Here is a 14681-nt window from a genome sequence, read left to right on the forward strand (position 1 = left end):
TCTAGGAAATTTCTTCCAAAGAAAGAAGATGCTCCACTTGGGACCTCAAATCTACCCTATAACATTGTTAAGATTATTGTTAAGATTTATAACCAACTCCATAGTTTTGGGATTAAGGTTTTGTTGTTGTATTTTTGTACCACTCATGCTGTGAAGAATCACTATCAAAGGATGTGTAATTAGTTGAAAAAAATGTTTGGAACTTGTTTAAGCACTTAAAATTGTATGTTTAAAAAGAACAATAAATCTAAAGTTGAGGTCATGTGCATGGCTACCATGCTTCTGCTTTCTTGCTACTTGGAGTATGTTGTACGGGGTTTGCTTCCTATGACGCATATAATTTGTTGGTGGGTTTTACTTGCCTTCTGCTATTTTTGGCTGAGTTTTTGTATTTCATACATAACTTGACTGTTGATGTCCTAGTAGTTCACCTATATTTTCATTTGTTTTGCATAGAAAAGGCATAAAAATGCCAAAGCTAAAGAAACTTTTGATTGGAGTTTAGAAATGGTGACTAGTAGGAATGTTTGAATTTATTGTCTTCAGACACAAACAAGATTTAAAAAGAATCCCACATTTTTATGGATAAAAAGCTAATGATTTTAACACCAATTAAAGCTGGATTCCATGATCTCATCATTGAGGGGGATAATATTAATGTTAGGAGCAAAACTCTCTATGCTGAATATGGACTATTCACGACTTGGGCATATTTTGCAAGAAATAAAGACGTTGGTGGTTGGTCTTCGCAAAGGCTCTTTCTCATATGTCAAGAGATCTGGCAATTCAGTGGCGCACTCTTTAACTAAGTTTGTTAAATCTATCTTTGATGATGTAATTTGGATTGAAGATCCCCCTCCTCTTGCCTTAGAGGTTTTATTCTTTGATGTAAATGTTTCTCTTGTGAATTAAAGTTTTTTTCCCTCAAAAAAAAAAAAAAACAATAAACAAAAAAACAAAAGGTTGTTCAAAAGTTGCTAAATCTAACTCTGATAATGTAATATGATGTGTTATGTTTATATCATAATTTAATTCATTAAAATAGGGCGTAAAATTTCCTGGAATTCAGTAAAATGTCAGAGTGAAACAAAAATTTGCTGCACACGGTGTTCATGGATATAATAATTATAACTTCACACCAATACTTCACCATATTGAACAAGACACTGAGCATCATAACATTTGCTAATTGCTCGTAACCATTGTCCTGCTGAAAATTCGATTAAATAAGTCATAGTTATTGTCGTTACTTTTTATTAAAAAAAAATTAATGAGCAAGTACAAACATAGTCACCAAAATTTTATTATTTATTATTTATTTTATAGTTAGAAAACTGTGTACTGTGCTTTGTTTTCAAACCTTTGATTTTGAAAAACAAGAATTTTTTTTGTTTTTATTCTGAAAAATAAGTTTTTGAAAACAAAAATAAAAAGCATTTTCAATACATAACCTTATCTTTCAATTGCTTTCTTTTGTCTCTGATCTATATCTCTAACAATTCAAAAAACTCTAATCACTTGATGTTTTGTACATGCTTTTTTTTCCCCCTTTTCTCAATAATAAGAAGAGAAACATCATACTCTTTACTCTAATGGAGGGTAAAACTGGAAATGAACCAAACTATTTATGAATAGTTTGAGTTTAATTTTATAAAAGGCTTTTCTATGAACGTTTGTTTAGAGAACAAACCAAGTTCGAGTATTAATTTTAGATTCAATTATTAAACAAGTCAAGCTCAAACAAAATAATGTGTTCGTGAACATAAAGACTTGATTTAACAATATATAATAGAACAAAGTTTCTCTCCAAACTAATTTGGAGAGAAACAGTACAAACTCCTCATATATCTCTATATTGAGTGTGAATTTTAATAATCTAGTCGTTAGATTGCATGTTTTTATTATATTCTTCATGCATATAAAATTTCAAGAAGATCAAAAATCAATTGCTATCTCTTTAAACAAATGTTGAAATTTCAAATTTTTATGATCTAAAATTGTGTATAAAAAATAAGTTTATTGATTGAATAGTAAATAATATCCAATTTGAATGAAATTTGATATGCATGTTAAGAACATAAAAAACATGAAATTTAACGGTTAGATTTTCAAAATTTACAAAAAAAAAAAAAAAAAAGATATATGAGGAGTTTGTAGAGTTTCTCTCCAAACTAGTTTGGAGAAAAATTTTGTTTTATATAATATTATATTCTTATATGTATAATTGTCTAAAAACATACTCATATAGACTTGAAATTGCATTGTATAAGATTATCAATAAGTTCATATGATATTAAATTATTATTTTTAACTTATTGATGATATAAATAGTCTATTCGCAATTAAAAAAAAAACATTTTATTCACGATTTCACAATATATATTTAGAAAATAATAAGTTAATTAAGTAGATTGTGAATAATCTTGAACATAAAATCTTGTTTGGTGATAAGCTCAAACTCATTTTGTGTTAAAAAAATAATAATAAAATGAACTAGTTTGAACTTTTAATATTTAGCTCGTCTCATTTACAAGGATATTTTTGGTATTTAGCTTGATTTTACCAAAAATTTTGTTAATTTACAAGAAAGCCAAACATACACCTTGAGTCTGGAAGACTTGAGTTTTATATAAATAACAACATGACATACCTACTAAAGGAGAAGAAAGAGAATTAGAGAGCGGAGAAGAAGAAGAAGAAGACCTGTAGAGAAGCACCAAATGATCAGATCTGCAAATTTGGAAAGGATCAGCTTCGTCCTCCAAGGCTTGATTTGGGCTTAATCTAATGAGAAGAAGAAATATTAGATCTGGAGAGAAGAAGAAGGATTGGTGGTAAGCTTGAGTTTTTCTCTTGGTTTTCTTTGAAGAAACTCGAGTCTTAAGTTCCTTCTGTGATTTCGATCTCAAAGATTCGAAACGCTACTTAACAAATATGTTGGCAAAACTTGTCAACTAACAAAATTGTTTGTAAAATCAGGCTAAATGCCAAATATCCCCCATTTACTGCCCTAAATTGGAGGGAATAAAAAATGAAATAAAATAGAGATTTTCTGAATTATTTTGATAGTAACTTTCAAGTATTGCTGTTCAAAATAATGTGAAAATTGTAATTTAAAAAATGTTGTGAAAATATGTGTTTAAAATACTTATAATGCGAAAAATGTTTTTGGTACCATATTTCAAACAACAAATTTTAATATGTGAAAAATATAATTACGTGTTTCGTAAATGTGTGTGTGTATATATATATATATATATATATATATATTTAAAAAAAAAAGTGGTAACTTTCTAACAAGGACAATTATTTTATTAATATTTATTAGAAGAGTCCACGTGAGAGAGAATAGAGGAGGAAAAAAAAAAAAAAAAAAAAAACAAAAGAAAAAGATGAGCTGTGTGAGAGAAAGAGAGAGATAGAGAGATGTAATGATGTTAAGTCTTGTCAAGTAGATTCTCACACTTTTCTAAATATTTACAAAAAATGTCATTGAGTAATGTTATTTGAAAATTTTTCTAAACATCCTAAAATGAGATACATTAACTCAAACACTTCTAAATGAAATCTGTTACCAAACACGTTATTTTGTTACTTCCACAATTTTCATTGTTCACAGTTTTCAGTGTTATTTGATCTAATAACCATAAATTGCATCTTCAAACGGGTTGAACCGGTGTCAAGCCCATCCCAACTTTTAAGCTAGCTCATAAGTCACATGTGATAGGAATATGACTATTCAATTAGAGTGACAACTGGTATTGGATAAGGAAGAATCCAATCCCTTCAAAAGTCAAAAAAAAAAAAAAAAAAAAAAATCATAAAAACCCCATTTTTAAAAATAAAGTACACATCGTACTCACCAATCAAAAACCCCATTTACCAAAACAAAACCGACCCAGAATCCAACCAAAGATGACCATTGAGTTACCCTCAACCACACATTCTCACCCGTCCGATTCCTCTCTCACTCAATTACATCCGTCCATTCCCCACACCACCTTTTCAATGGATTCCTCTATAGTCTATCCCCCACCGGAATCCAAACCTTTCTTAATTTCAGTTTATTCCAAACCAAAAACATAAAAAAAAAAAAAAACATAAAATGTTTACTCGCTCAAATACAAACGCCACCTCATCAAGACAAGGACGACCTCGTAATTAACTAACTTTAAAATTACGATAATGCCATTCCCGCGAGTGAGAAAAATTATAGTAGCGTGTGTGTAACGCTTAGTAGGTCGTGCTCTCTGATTCAGAGTCTCTTTTCTTTGCGTGTGCAGAGTTTTTTTTTTTCTATATGTATTGGCGGAGAGAGAGAGAGAACAGAAAAAGCAAAACCCACAAAAGGGATTCTGAGATTGACAGATTGAGAGAGAGTTCTGAGTGGTTTAAAAGAGAGTGAGAATTGTGAAGATGTCTGCAACGGTAGGAGGTGGCGGTACTGGTGTTGGTACAGGAGGACAAGAGGAAGACAAGAAACCTATGGATCAGTCTGCACACATTAATCTCAAAGTCAAAGGCCAGGTTTTATATCTTCTTTTTTGGGGAATTGAATTTTTTTCATCTGGGTGTTCATTGTTTTGGTTTAATTTTTCTGGGTTTGTGTCATCATGCAATGTTATGGTGTTATTTTGTGGTGAAAAATGGTGTGTTGTTATGTTAAGTATGTTTCATGTATGTTTGAGCAAAATTAAAAAACCTTTGTATAGACTTGGTTTTATGTGAAAAATATAGCTATGTGATATGGTGTTATGTGGTTTTAATATGGTGTGTTGGCAGTTGGCAGTATATAGTATATAGGATTGTTTGCAATGATGTTGAACTGTGTGAGGTATGTTAATACATGTTAGTATTAGATTTAGTAACTTATGTGATTAAAATTCTTCGGAAAATATTGCTTCACATTCCTTATAGAACACTCTATACCCACAACGTCCATAATAACGATCATGATGTTCACACTCATGACGTGCACATTTATTACGCGAAACGGGTGATGTGTACAAATGATGTTCACTAACAAGTGTGGGAGAATCAATGCCCTAAAATTGCTGTTTCCACTTTGTGCCATGTGAAATCGGTAGTAATTTATTCTATACTTTGTTTCTCATATTATTGTTATTATTATGTGTTCTGTTACATTGTATCTTCATTTTTGAAATGTTCGTAAATTCTAAATGAAGTAACTTTGTAAATGAAAGTCATCAATGACTTGAAAGCATTTATTCTTAGTTGAGTTTTTTGAACTTGTTAAAATCTTTTAACAAATGCATTTCTAATAGTTCAAGAATGAGCTGGGTCTACTTTATTTAATTGAACCATGTTGTTTGAATACTCGGAAGGTGTACTTGGCCCTGATCAAATAGATTAGGGTCACCCATCTCTCAACCGATCCCTGTTTGAGAATCCCCAATCCAGACCTTCTCTGGAGTTTACTATACATGTTCTCACTGTGTCTGTTGCTGGCACTTACTAGACTGAATAAATAGTTGGTGTAAATCATATATGATTGGTTTTGTACTTTACTATAAAGAACACTCATTTACTTGGAAATAGCTGGATGTGGAATCAAATTGAAACTGTTTTGGTCTGGTGGACAAAATTTAAATTACCAATTTGCAAAATGTTTCAAGAATTTTTATTAAGACTAGTGAATTTTAATGTTTGCATTGCTTATCTTTAGTCCTTGTATTAAATGAGGGCTAAAGGCTAAACAACAGCTAAAAAACCTTAGTTGAGCTGAATTTAGTATTGGATTGTTCCACCATATTGGTTGGTTGGATTCTTGGGACTCCAAATTGTCACTTCTTGAACAAACAATGATCTTTTCTTTCTTATTTTATCCATGGGTGCCTATGTGCACATTCCATTGTATACTTTTCAATATAAATTTCTAGTTATGTTAACTGTGGGATTAGTGTCCTTCATGCCATATCGCTTTTAATTTTGCTTTTGTTAGAGTTGCCTTTTTTAGCTTTTTAATATAACTTCCTGTTTGCATCAACAAAGTGTGCTGCCTCCTTTTCCAGTTTCGTCCCATTTTTTAATCCCTGTGGGTCTTGTTTGATTGTAGGATGGTAATGAGGTGTTCTTTAGGATCAAACGAAGCACCCAGCTTCGGAAACTCATGACTGCATACTGTGAACGTCAGTCTGTGGAGTTCAACTCCATTGCATTCTTGTTTGATGGGCGAAGACTCCGGGGAGAACAGAGCCCAGATGAGGTAGAATTTAATTATTTCCAAAATTTTTGCATACTTGCAAATTTTAGTCAATATAATTAAAAAGAAAAAGAAATATGAATACGAGGTGAAAAGTGAATAAACATAGAAACATATAAATCAAGATTCTATTCTAAGAGAAGAAGTAAACTCCATGATAGAAGAACAATCCAAGAGGCCCCAACACCTAGACCAATCAAAGAGAGTCCACTGGCACAGATCTTGCAACTGAACCAATGATTTCTTAGTAATCTCGAAGGAGTGATGATTCCATTCCATCCAAATAATCCACATCAAACATCCCAGGACCAAATTCCAGATATCTGAATTATGTTTCCCAACCCCTTGCTACCCACAAAATAATAAACTAGCTACGGAATTTGGCATGACCCAATGAATCCCAAAAAATTTGAAGCATATGCAGTTATGCACTAACAAAGAAATTGCTGTAGGACAAAGAAGGAGATGGTCCACAGTTTCCATAGTCTTGCAAATTTTAGTTTTACTTTTTTATTTCAAGGAAATAGTTTTGGAAGGTGTTGAATTTATAGCAATCACGTTCTGCAGTTTTTTATCTTCATAATTGGTTTTCAACAATTGGAAGTATATTGAATTCTGTTATAACATGGCCTGACTGCATTATTCTTTTGTTTTTCTGGTTGAGGCATTATTAGTATTTTGAGTTGATTCAGTCTGATTGCATTTGGCAACAGCAAAGTGCTTTTTGGGATTTTGTGATCTTATTATGGCAGGCCCCACAGCAAAAAAAAAAAAAAAAAAAACATTTTTGCCGACTTTCTCTAGAGTACTTCAACAAATAATCAATTAACAAAATGCATCCAAATGTACTCATTCGAAGTGTTCTAGAGATTTATGGTCATGCCAGTGATTTTATTTGAGAATTCCAATTTTTTTTTTTTTTGCCTCCTACTCATTGTTTTGGTGTTTTCTTTCTTTGTTTTATGCATATAACTTTGTCATGGGATTAGCTTGAGATGGAGGATGGTGATGAGATTGACGCAATGCTTCACCAAACTGGAGGCGGGAACAGGTGCCCTTAACTTCAAACAACATGGCAGATGTGAAGTACAAATTTTCTTATTTTGCTTTGCAATCAAAATATTACTGTAATTAGAAATGGATCTAATGAGCTGGAAATGTTGAAGTTGAGGTCATGTGTACCGATGATACTTTCTACTTTTTAGTGTGACGTTTAATGCGTGGTTATTGCCTTCGGACTCTAACTGCCGCTAGCAGTTTTGGAGTTGGCATGTCCTTGTAAGTGTGTCTCCATAAAAAAAAAAGGTCTTCGGATGCTACATTATGTTCTATATTTAGTACTTTGATATTAATTCCCTAATGTCTTATCTAGCTCTCTTTCTATTTTTGGATTTATCACCTCAAATTATTGATATTTGATAAGTGTCAAGGTTTTTTTTCCAAGTTACACTCTTGTTTGAGGTGTTAGTAAGGTCAGGTTCTCAAATTGCAATGGACCTGATAGCACGATCAAGCAATCGAGAATTTGAGATCATAAGTTTCAGTATAATACACATTTGTTGCTTAAAATCGTGTTTCTGTCAATTATTTATTTGTTAGCACAAATTTTTTTTTTTTTTTTTTATTCGGAAATGAAAACATTTTGATATTGAATGAGTTTTTGAAAGGGGGGACGATCTTCTCTATCTTTTGTAATCTGCTCTGGCGGTTGATATTTGGTTGGTATTGGTGTTCTATTTTTTTTATTTTTTTATTAATACCTGAATATAATTTTATTAAATCACCTGAGGAGATATCATCATCAAAAGCAATGCCCTTTACTGAGGAAATGCTCATAGCCTAAACACGATCCAAGTTATTTAGTTCTGCTAAACAAGTCTCGAACTACAAAGTTGCTGCCAGTTTGATGAATTTAAAACTAGAGTATTTCTTCAAGTTGGCATTGATTATTCGATTATCCTTCATAATGGGATTAAATGAGAGCTAAACAATCATAGTTGAGCATCATTTTAGTAATGAATTTTTCACTATATTGGTTGGTTGGATTCTTGGACCAAAAATTAACTCTTCTTGATCAACCCATGTGTAGTAGACTAAATTTTGAGATTGAACCATGTAAAGGTTTGGTTTAAGCTGATTATGAAGCAATAGTGGCTGCTAGGTGTTGGGAATGATGAAGCTATAGTGAGAAATGGTTGTGAGAAGGAAGATCTAAAAATTTGAAAGAAGCAGATCTTCATTTTATTACTCAGTGTGGTTTTATTGATGAGCTTTAATGAATCTGAACCTTCTATTTATAGGAAAGAGACGAAGAATAGTAAACGGGTATGTTAGATGAAAATGGTGGATGAGAATTTTCGATGGGAATGGTAGATGAGAATGTTTGACACTGAATTGGAATGGTAGGTGGGAAACTGGTAGGTGCCGAACGGGAATAGTAGGTTGAATTGGTAACACTATGTAATTTCAAGTTTAAGATACGCTTGTAAGAATTCAGCTATTGTGTTATGTTGATGATCTAGGGGTTAAAACAAAAAGGAGGGAAGACCTTGCAGATGCCAGATCTAAGATCTGTGTTTGACTGCCTAAGGAAGTATTAGCATAAAATGAACCCCTTCAAATGTGATTTCGGCATAACATCTGGGAAATTCCAAGGTTTCATCATAAGATATCGCGGTATTAAGAATGACCAATCCAAAATTGAAGCCATCTAGAAAATGCTAGAGCTTAAGAATCTGCGAGAATGACGTGTCTTGCTCTTTTCTTTGCCATAGACAAATTGAAGCACTACATGCAAGCATACATGGTCCGTTTGATAGCAAAGGTAGACCCGATTAAATATGTCCTCCCTAGGCCATTGGTTTTCGATCGAATAGCTCAATGAGTGGTTTTGTTGCAACAATATGACCTTGCATGTGTTCCGTAAAAAGTTATCAAAGGACAAACATTGATAAATTTCTTAGCTAATCTCCTATTTCCGTCTAATTGGGAGTTTTCTGATGATTTCCTAGATGAAGAGGTGTTTTACATTGAACTAATGCCGCCATAGATGATGTTTTTCGATGGGGCTCCACGTCGAGAAGGCTTTATTCTAGGGGTAGGTATAGTGTTTGTTTCTCCACAACGGCAAATATTTTTATACTCATTCTCATTAAGCAAACTTTATTCTAACAATGTAGCCGAATATCAAGCATTGATTATGGGTTGTTTTTGCAGGCTTTGAGGCTTGATATCAAATACTTAATCTCCAAAAAAAAAATCAAATAAACAAAAATAACATATTGAATTACAGATAAAGATTTTAATTATATGTTGTTGTTTTACTATGGCAAAAGTAACATCTTGTTTTCAACTAAACAAACTTGTTGGATTGACTGTTATTTTCATTTCTGGCATATTAAAAAAAAAAAAAAAAACAAAAAAACAAAAACAAACAAACAAACTTGTTTCAGTAATGAAACAAGCCAGATTGTCACGCCTATAAAACGGAGGAACAAGAAGATTTTCACCTCTTGGCCCTACGTGGAATCCCAAAAGAGAAACCAAGTTGGGATGCTTTGTGATCCGACATTGACAGACTCTACCAAAAGCTTCAATTTGTATAGGATCCCAGCAAGGGGCCATTGCAATAGCTCTTTGCACTCCAAAGATGAAGAATGTATTGTTCACCAACAGATGAGGTGAGGTTATAGAGATCTCGGGTAGATTAGGTGAAATTTGTAGGCTTGAGATAAGTTATGTCACATGATGTGGCTAGTTAGTGCCGCCATTGGCAAGCCCCTTCATTGTGATAAACCTGAGTGCTGAGTGTGTGTAGACAGTAGAGGTAGACGCATCTAAAGAATTGATTTCAGATTTTGATTTGTAATGCCTGAAGAATCCCTTTAAAGCACCAAGATATCGAAGCGACCACCACACAACTCGCGATGTCTCTGCCACTTCAATGAAGGCGCTTCCATGTTGACTGAGATTCCCCAAAATGAAGTGGATGGGTATTGTTGGGTCTTTGTCTTTGATATTGCTTTGTGTGTGCGTAATTTGTTGTATGTTTGTTTGGTGATGGTAATTAGGCTGCGGCTTGGAATGGCTATGGCTTACAGCAGCTTCGGCTCAATCTTCAAAGATGGAATCAGCCCAACGAATTCATAAAAGGGATTTTTATAAATATTTTATTGGAAAAAATAAATAAGAACATAATTTTGCTGAAAACTTAATTCTAGCCAATGTCTACCACTCCAACTAAAAACATTAACAGAGTTATATATTTTTAAAATCTAACGGTTAATTACATGTTTCTTATGTTTTTAACACGCATGTCAAATTTCATATCAATTTGATATTATTTATTATTTGATTTATAAACTTATTTTTTATAGATAATTTTAGACTACAAAAACTTAAAATTTAAACATTTGATTAATGATATAATTAGTAATTTTTTTTTTTTTTTTTACTTTTTGGAATATTTGCAAGTATGAAAAATTTGAGAAAGAAAATGTAATCCAATGATGGATATATCAAAATTCACATTAAGTAAAAAGATATTGAGTAAAATTGTAGTCATTGACTACAATTAAGTTTGTAACCAAACTTTGTAAAAAAAAAGGTAAATTATAACTTACCGACCTGTGGTTTGGCCGAAATTTAAGTTATCTATCCGTGATTTGAAAATTAATATTTTACCCACCTGAAGTTTGACCTAAATTTAAGCTGTCTATCTGTGATTTGAAATCCCATGATGCAAGCATTCTATTGGATTTTTTGATCTTATTTGATCTTGTATGTTTATGTTTTTTGTGTTTCTAGAGGAAAGCGACATAAAAGTGGAACAAAATTATATATTTAAACTTGTTTTTAATAGATGTGGGTTACGAAATTCTAACTAAGCTAATTTTAGGTGAGTAAAGTGTCAATTTTCAAACCATATGTAGACAACTAAAATTTCGGCCAAACCACAGGTGGATAAGTTGTAATTTGCCAAAAAAAAAAAAAATTACTTTTTTTAACATCTTTTTATATTTCTCTTGAAAGTGATATCAAAATTTTCGTAAAATTGTCTATTAACAATACCCTAAAGTTTAGTATTTGTGGGTCACAAATTCTAGCTATAAATTCCACACAAAAATTCTCAATATTCCCTTTTATTTCCCAAAACAACAGTGTAAACACAAAATCTCAAGTTTGGAAAACAAGCAATTTAATATGTTTTACAAGTGTAAATTTGTATTGATGAATTTGTAGTTACAATTCTCTATATTTAGGTTCTTATACAATAAAATAATCCATTGATTCAATCTCCTTAGAAAAGACTTCAATTATGTTGATGTAGTCTTGGCTCGAACACAAGATGTCTGCCACTTAGATTGGAAAGTGGATTGAAAGATTGTTGGAATGAAATAGCGATGAATCTCTGGTTGTGTGCTTGTTAGATATTTCTTGTTCTTTGTATTCTTCATGGGTTCTTTAAATGTTCTTGATCTTCGAAAATTTGTGGTGAAAGCTCTTCGGAACTTTAGAACTTGAATCTGATGAAGATTAATGGATCAAAGTCTTTGAAGTTTCTGGAGGCTTTGAATGTTCTTCGAATGTTCCTTGTCTTTGAAAATTTGTATAGTGGAAGTTATTTTGGATTTTAGAGGCTTGAATCCGTAGAGATTCACTAATTTTTAGTCTCTTGATATTTATGGAGGCTTTTGAGCTTGATTCCAATGAACTTTGAGATCTAGAAGAATGACTTGAATGATTTCGCTTTGAATGTTCTTGAGATTCGAAGGTTGAAGTTCTTGATATTCTTGGAGGCTTTGGAGTTTGATTTCGGCATAGCTTTCAGACATCTGAATGCTTTTTAATCCCCTCCATAATTTTCAACATAAAGACATTTAAGTGATTTGGTAAAACCAGGAAGAAGGAAATTAAAAAGGGGAACCAAATTGACCTAAGGCACCCCCCATTCAAAGAGATGCATAACATTTATAGATCTCAACAAATAATAGAATTCTAAATTTTCATAGCTTTTAGTTCCCTCTCTCCCTCTTTCTCTTTCTCTTGTGTCGTCAGCCCCTCTCCACCACACTTTGTCTCTCTCACCCAAATCCCTCTTCCCTTTTCATCTCTCAAAAAGTCAACTACTACGAGATCATCCCTCTAGCCACAATATACTCTCTTCTATGATTTGTGCTCATTTCCAATAATAATCTAAGGTAAAATCTTCATGACTCACTTTCTAATATCTATGGATATGTATCCTATCTTGTTTGAATTGCTCTTTGATGTTGTGGGTTTTGTTTTGGGAGTTATTTTATTGAGCTTTTTGGGGCATTTGAGACTTGATAAGAGGTTTTAAATTTGAAGACATGAAATCGATGTATTGTTTGATGGCCATGTTAGTCGGGTTTCTTGTGCAATCATATATGGGTTTTTTATTTGTGGAAGAGGGGTTAATTTACTGAAAGCGGATTTCCTTGCATCTTGAAATGACTATGACATATATGGGTGTGAGGGTAGTATTAACCATGAATTTGTTTTAGTGATTTGGTTGCGGTAATTATTTATATGAGATTATGAGTTTCATTTCTTGTTATTAATATGTTTTTAACACTAATGCATGAGTTAGAGTAACACTTGAATATGTGATGATGTTAATAGAAAAAGTTTAAGTGCATGTAGTAGTTAAACTTTTATGGTAATTTCTCTAATTGAATTTGTAAGGTTAGGATGATTAGAATGCTAACACGTTCACCTTTAATTTGGTTCAAGGTTCAAAGCACTTGGCACAGTAAGTCTTGGGTGTGGTAGACCTGGATTTTTTTGTTGAGGTTGCGTATCCTAGTGAGGATCGTGACTTTGTGTTGATTTATTTAGAGTTTGAGAATATACATATGTATATTTTGAGACACATGATTTGTAATTTATATCATTTGTGAATATGTTACAGAACTTTGTATGCAAATAAGATTTTAGGGACTAATAAGTGTAATCTTTAAACTATTAACTTTTATACATCTTAAAATACTATTGTCAAAAGTATAAAAATGATATTTTACTACTGAGGGATTGGGTAATATGGTGTAAAAAAAGATAAGAGCAGATTTACGTGAAAAACCACAAAGAAAATGGGAAGAAAAACCATGGTGGTGCAAGGACTGATTGTCGCTACTCCGAGAAGGATTTTATTTGATGAATACCAAGAAGGATACAAGGTATAGCTTTCTAGGACTTCGCTGTTACCCTTTTAAGGACAACTGGTAGTGTTCGGGGCATCATAGGTCAACATTCCGAGGCATGCATACATGTTCCCTCCTCCAATGTCCTTTACAGTTGTAACAGGAGTACACCTTTGATTTGAACATCTTTGGCATGTTATGAACTTATCCTTTGAAATAGTGCCTACACTTGTAAGGCTGAAATTAACAAGGTGTATTAGCCTTAGTAAACTGCATTAATTCCCTAACGATAATACACTATTCCCCTGACTGTCAATGGTACGTTCAGTGCGGTAGGGTCATTTACAGTCACATCTTTTTGCATTGAATGTTCCCTTCACATTTGACCTTTGGCCATTAGGGAGGAAGTAGGCGTTTGGCACAGCGTCCCTGCACTCTCTATGAACTACCATAATGTTTCATTCATTAACCTATGTGAACTGCCATGATGCCCACATGGATACAATTTTAGGAGTCCAATCCTCTCACTTTTCCTATTCCATTTTATACTCTACCAATAAAAATTTATCATGTGTTCATTTAATTAATTAAATATTATTATTAATTAATAATGACAAAATTAATAAGTCAATAATGATAATATTTAATTAATTAGGTGAATACGTGGTAAGTTTTTATTGGTGGAGTATAGAGTGGAGCAGAAAAAGTGGGACAGAAGATTTGGACTCCAATTTTATGATGACTTATGTAAATTGTTTGTTAAGTTATTATTTCATTAACAACTACATCAATTCCAAATCTTCACAAATACATAATTAAGTATAAGACTTACTTGAATCCATTTCGTTAGTTTTCACAAGTTCCACTCTTTGACTAATGAAACTTCTTTATAGGATTAGGTTTCTCTCTCTTGATCTTCTTGGCTATACACATCAAAATTAGTATTTGTAATGAGAAAAATAAATACTTTTTTCATGAGTAGAGAGAGAGAGAACGAATTTCTTTGTACGACTTAATCTCCACTTACCCATCAAAATAGAAGTCTTTTTTTTTTTTTTTTTTTTAGGATCAAAATTGAAGTCATTTTATGAACTGTTTTTTTTTAATTAACCAATTAGATAAAGATACTTAAGAATATCCAATTATATCTCTATGCAATTTCTAATCGGCAAACCATACACATTTGCATTCACATCCCATTGAAAACCAATCAATTATTTCAAATAATTCTCAAAACCAACAATTCATTTAATTTCTTTATCAAAGTTACAAACTACGGTGAGACAATACCAAGG

At 32.3% G+C, this 14681-nt stretch overlaps 1 protein-coding gene across 1 annotated transcript; it reads left to right on the forward strand.

Annotated features, from left to right (window-relative positions):
* The first annotated feature begins 4301 nt into the window (after window positions 1-4301).
* On the forward strand, window positions 4302-7588 carry LOC115960877 (small ubiquitin-related modifier 1-like). Its single transcript, XM_031079877.1, has 3 exons — window positions 4302-4527; window positions 6077-6226; window positions 7213-7588. Exons 1-3 carry the CDS (start codon window positions 4417-4419, stop codon window positions 7282-7284), a joined length of 333 nt encoding a protein of 110 aa, XP_030935737.1. The 5' UTR covers window positions 4302-4416; the 3' UTR covers window positions 7285-7588.
* Window positions 7589-14681: the final 7093 nt, after the last annotated feature.

This window comes from Quercus lobata, chromosome 9, assembly GCF_001633185.2.
Source record: "Quercus lobata isolate SW786 chromosome 9, ValleyOak3.0 Primary Assembly, whole genome shotgun sequence".
Lineage (NCBI taxonomy): Eukaryota > Viridiplantae > Streptophyta > Magnoliopsida > Fagales > Fagaceae > Quercus > Quercus lobata.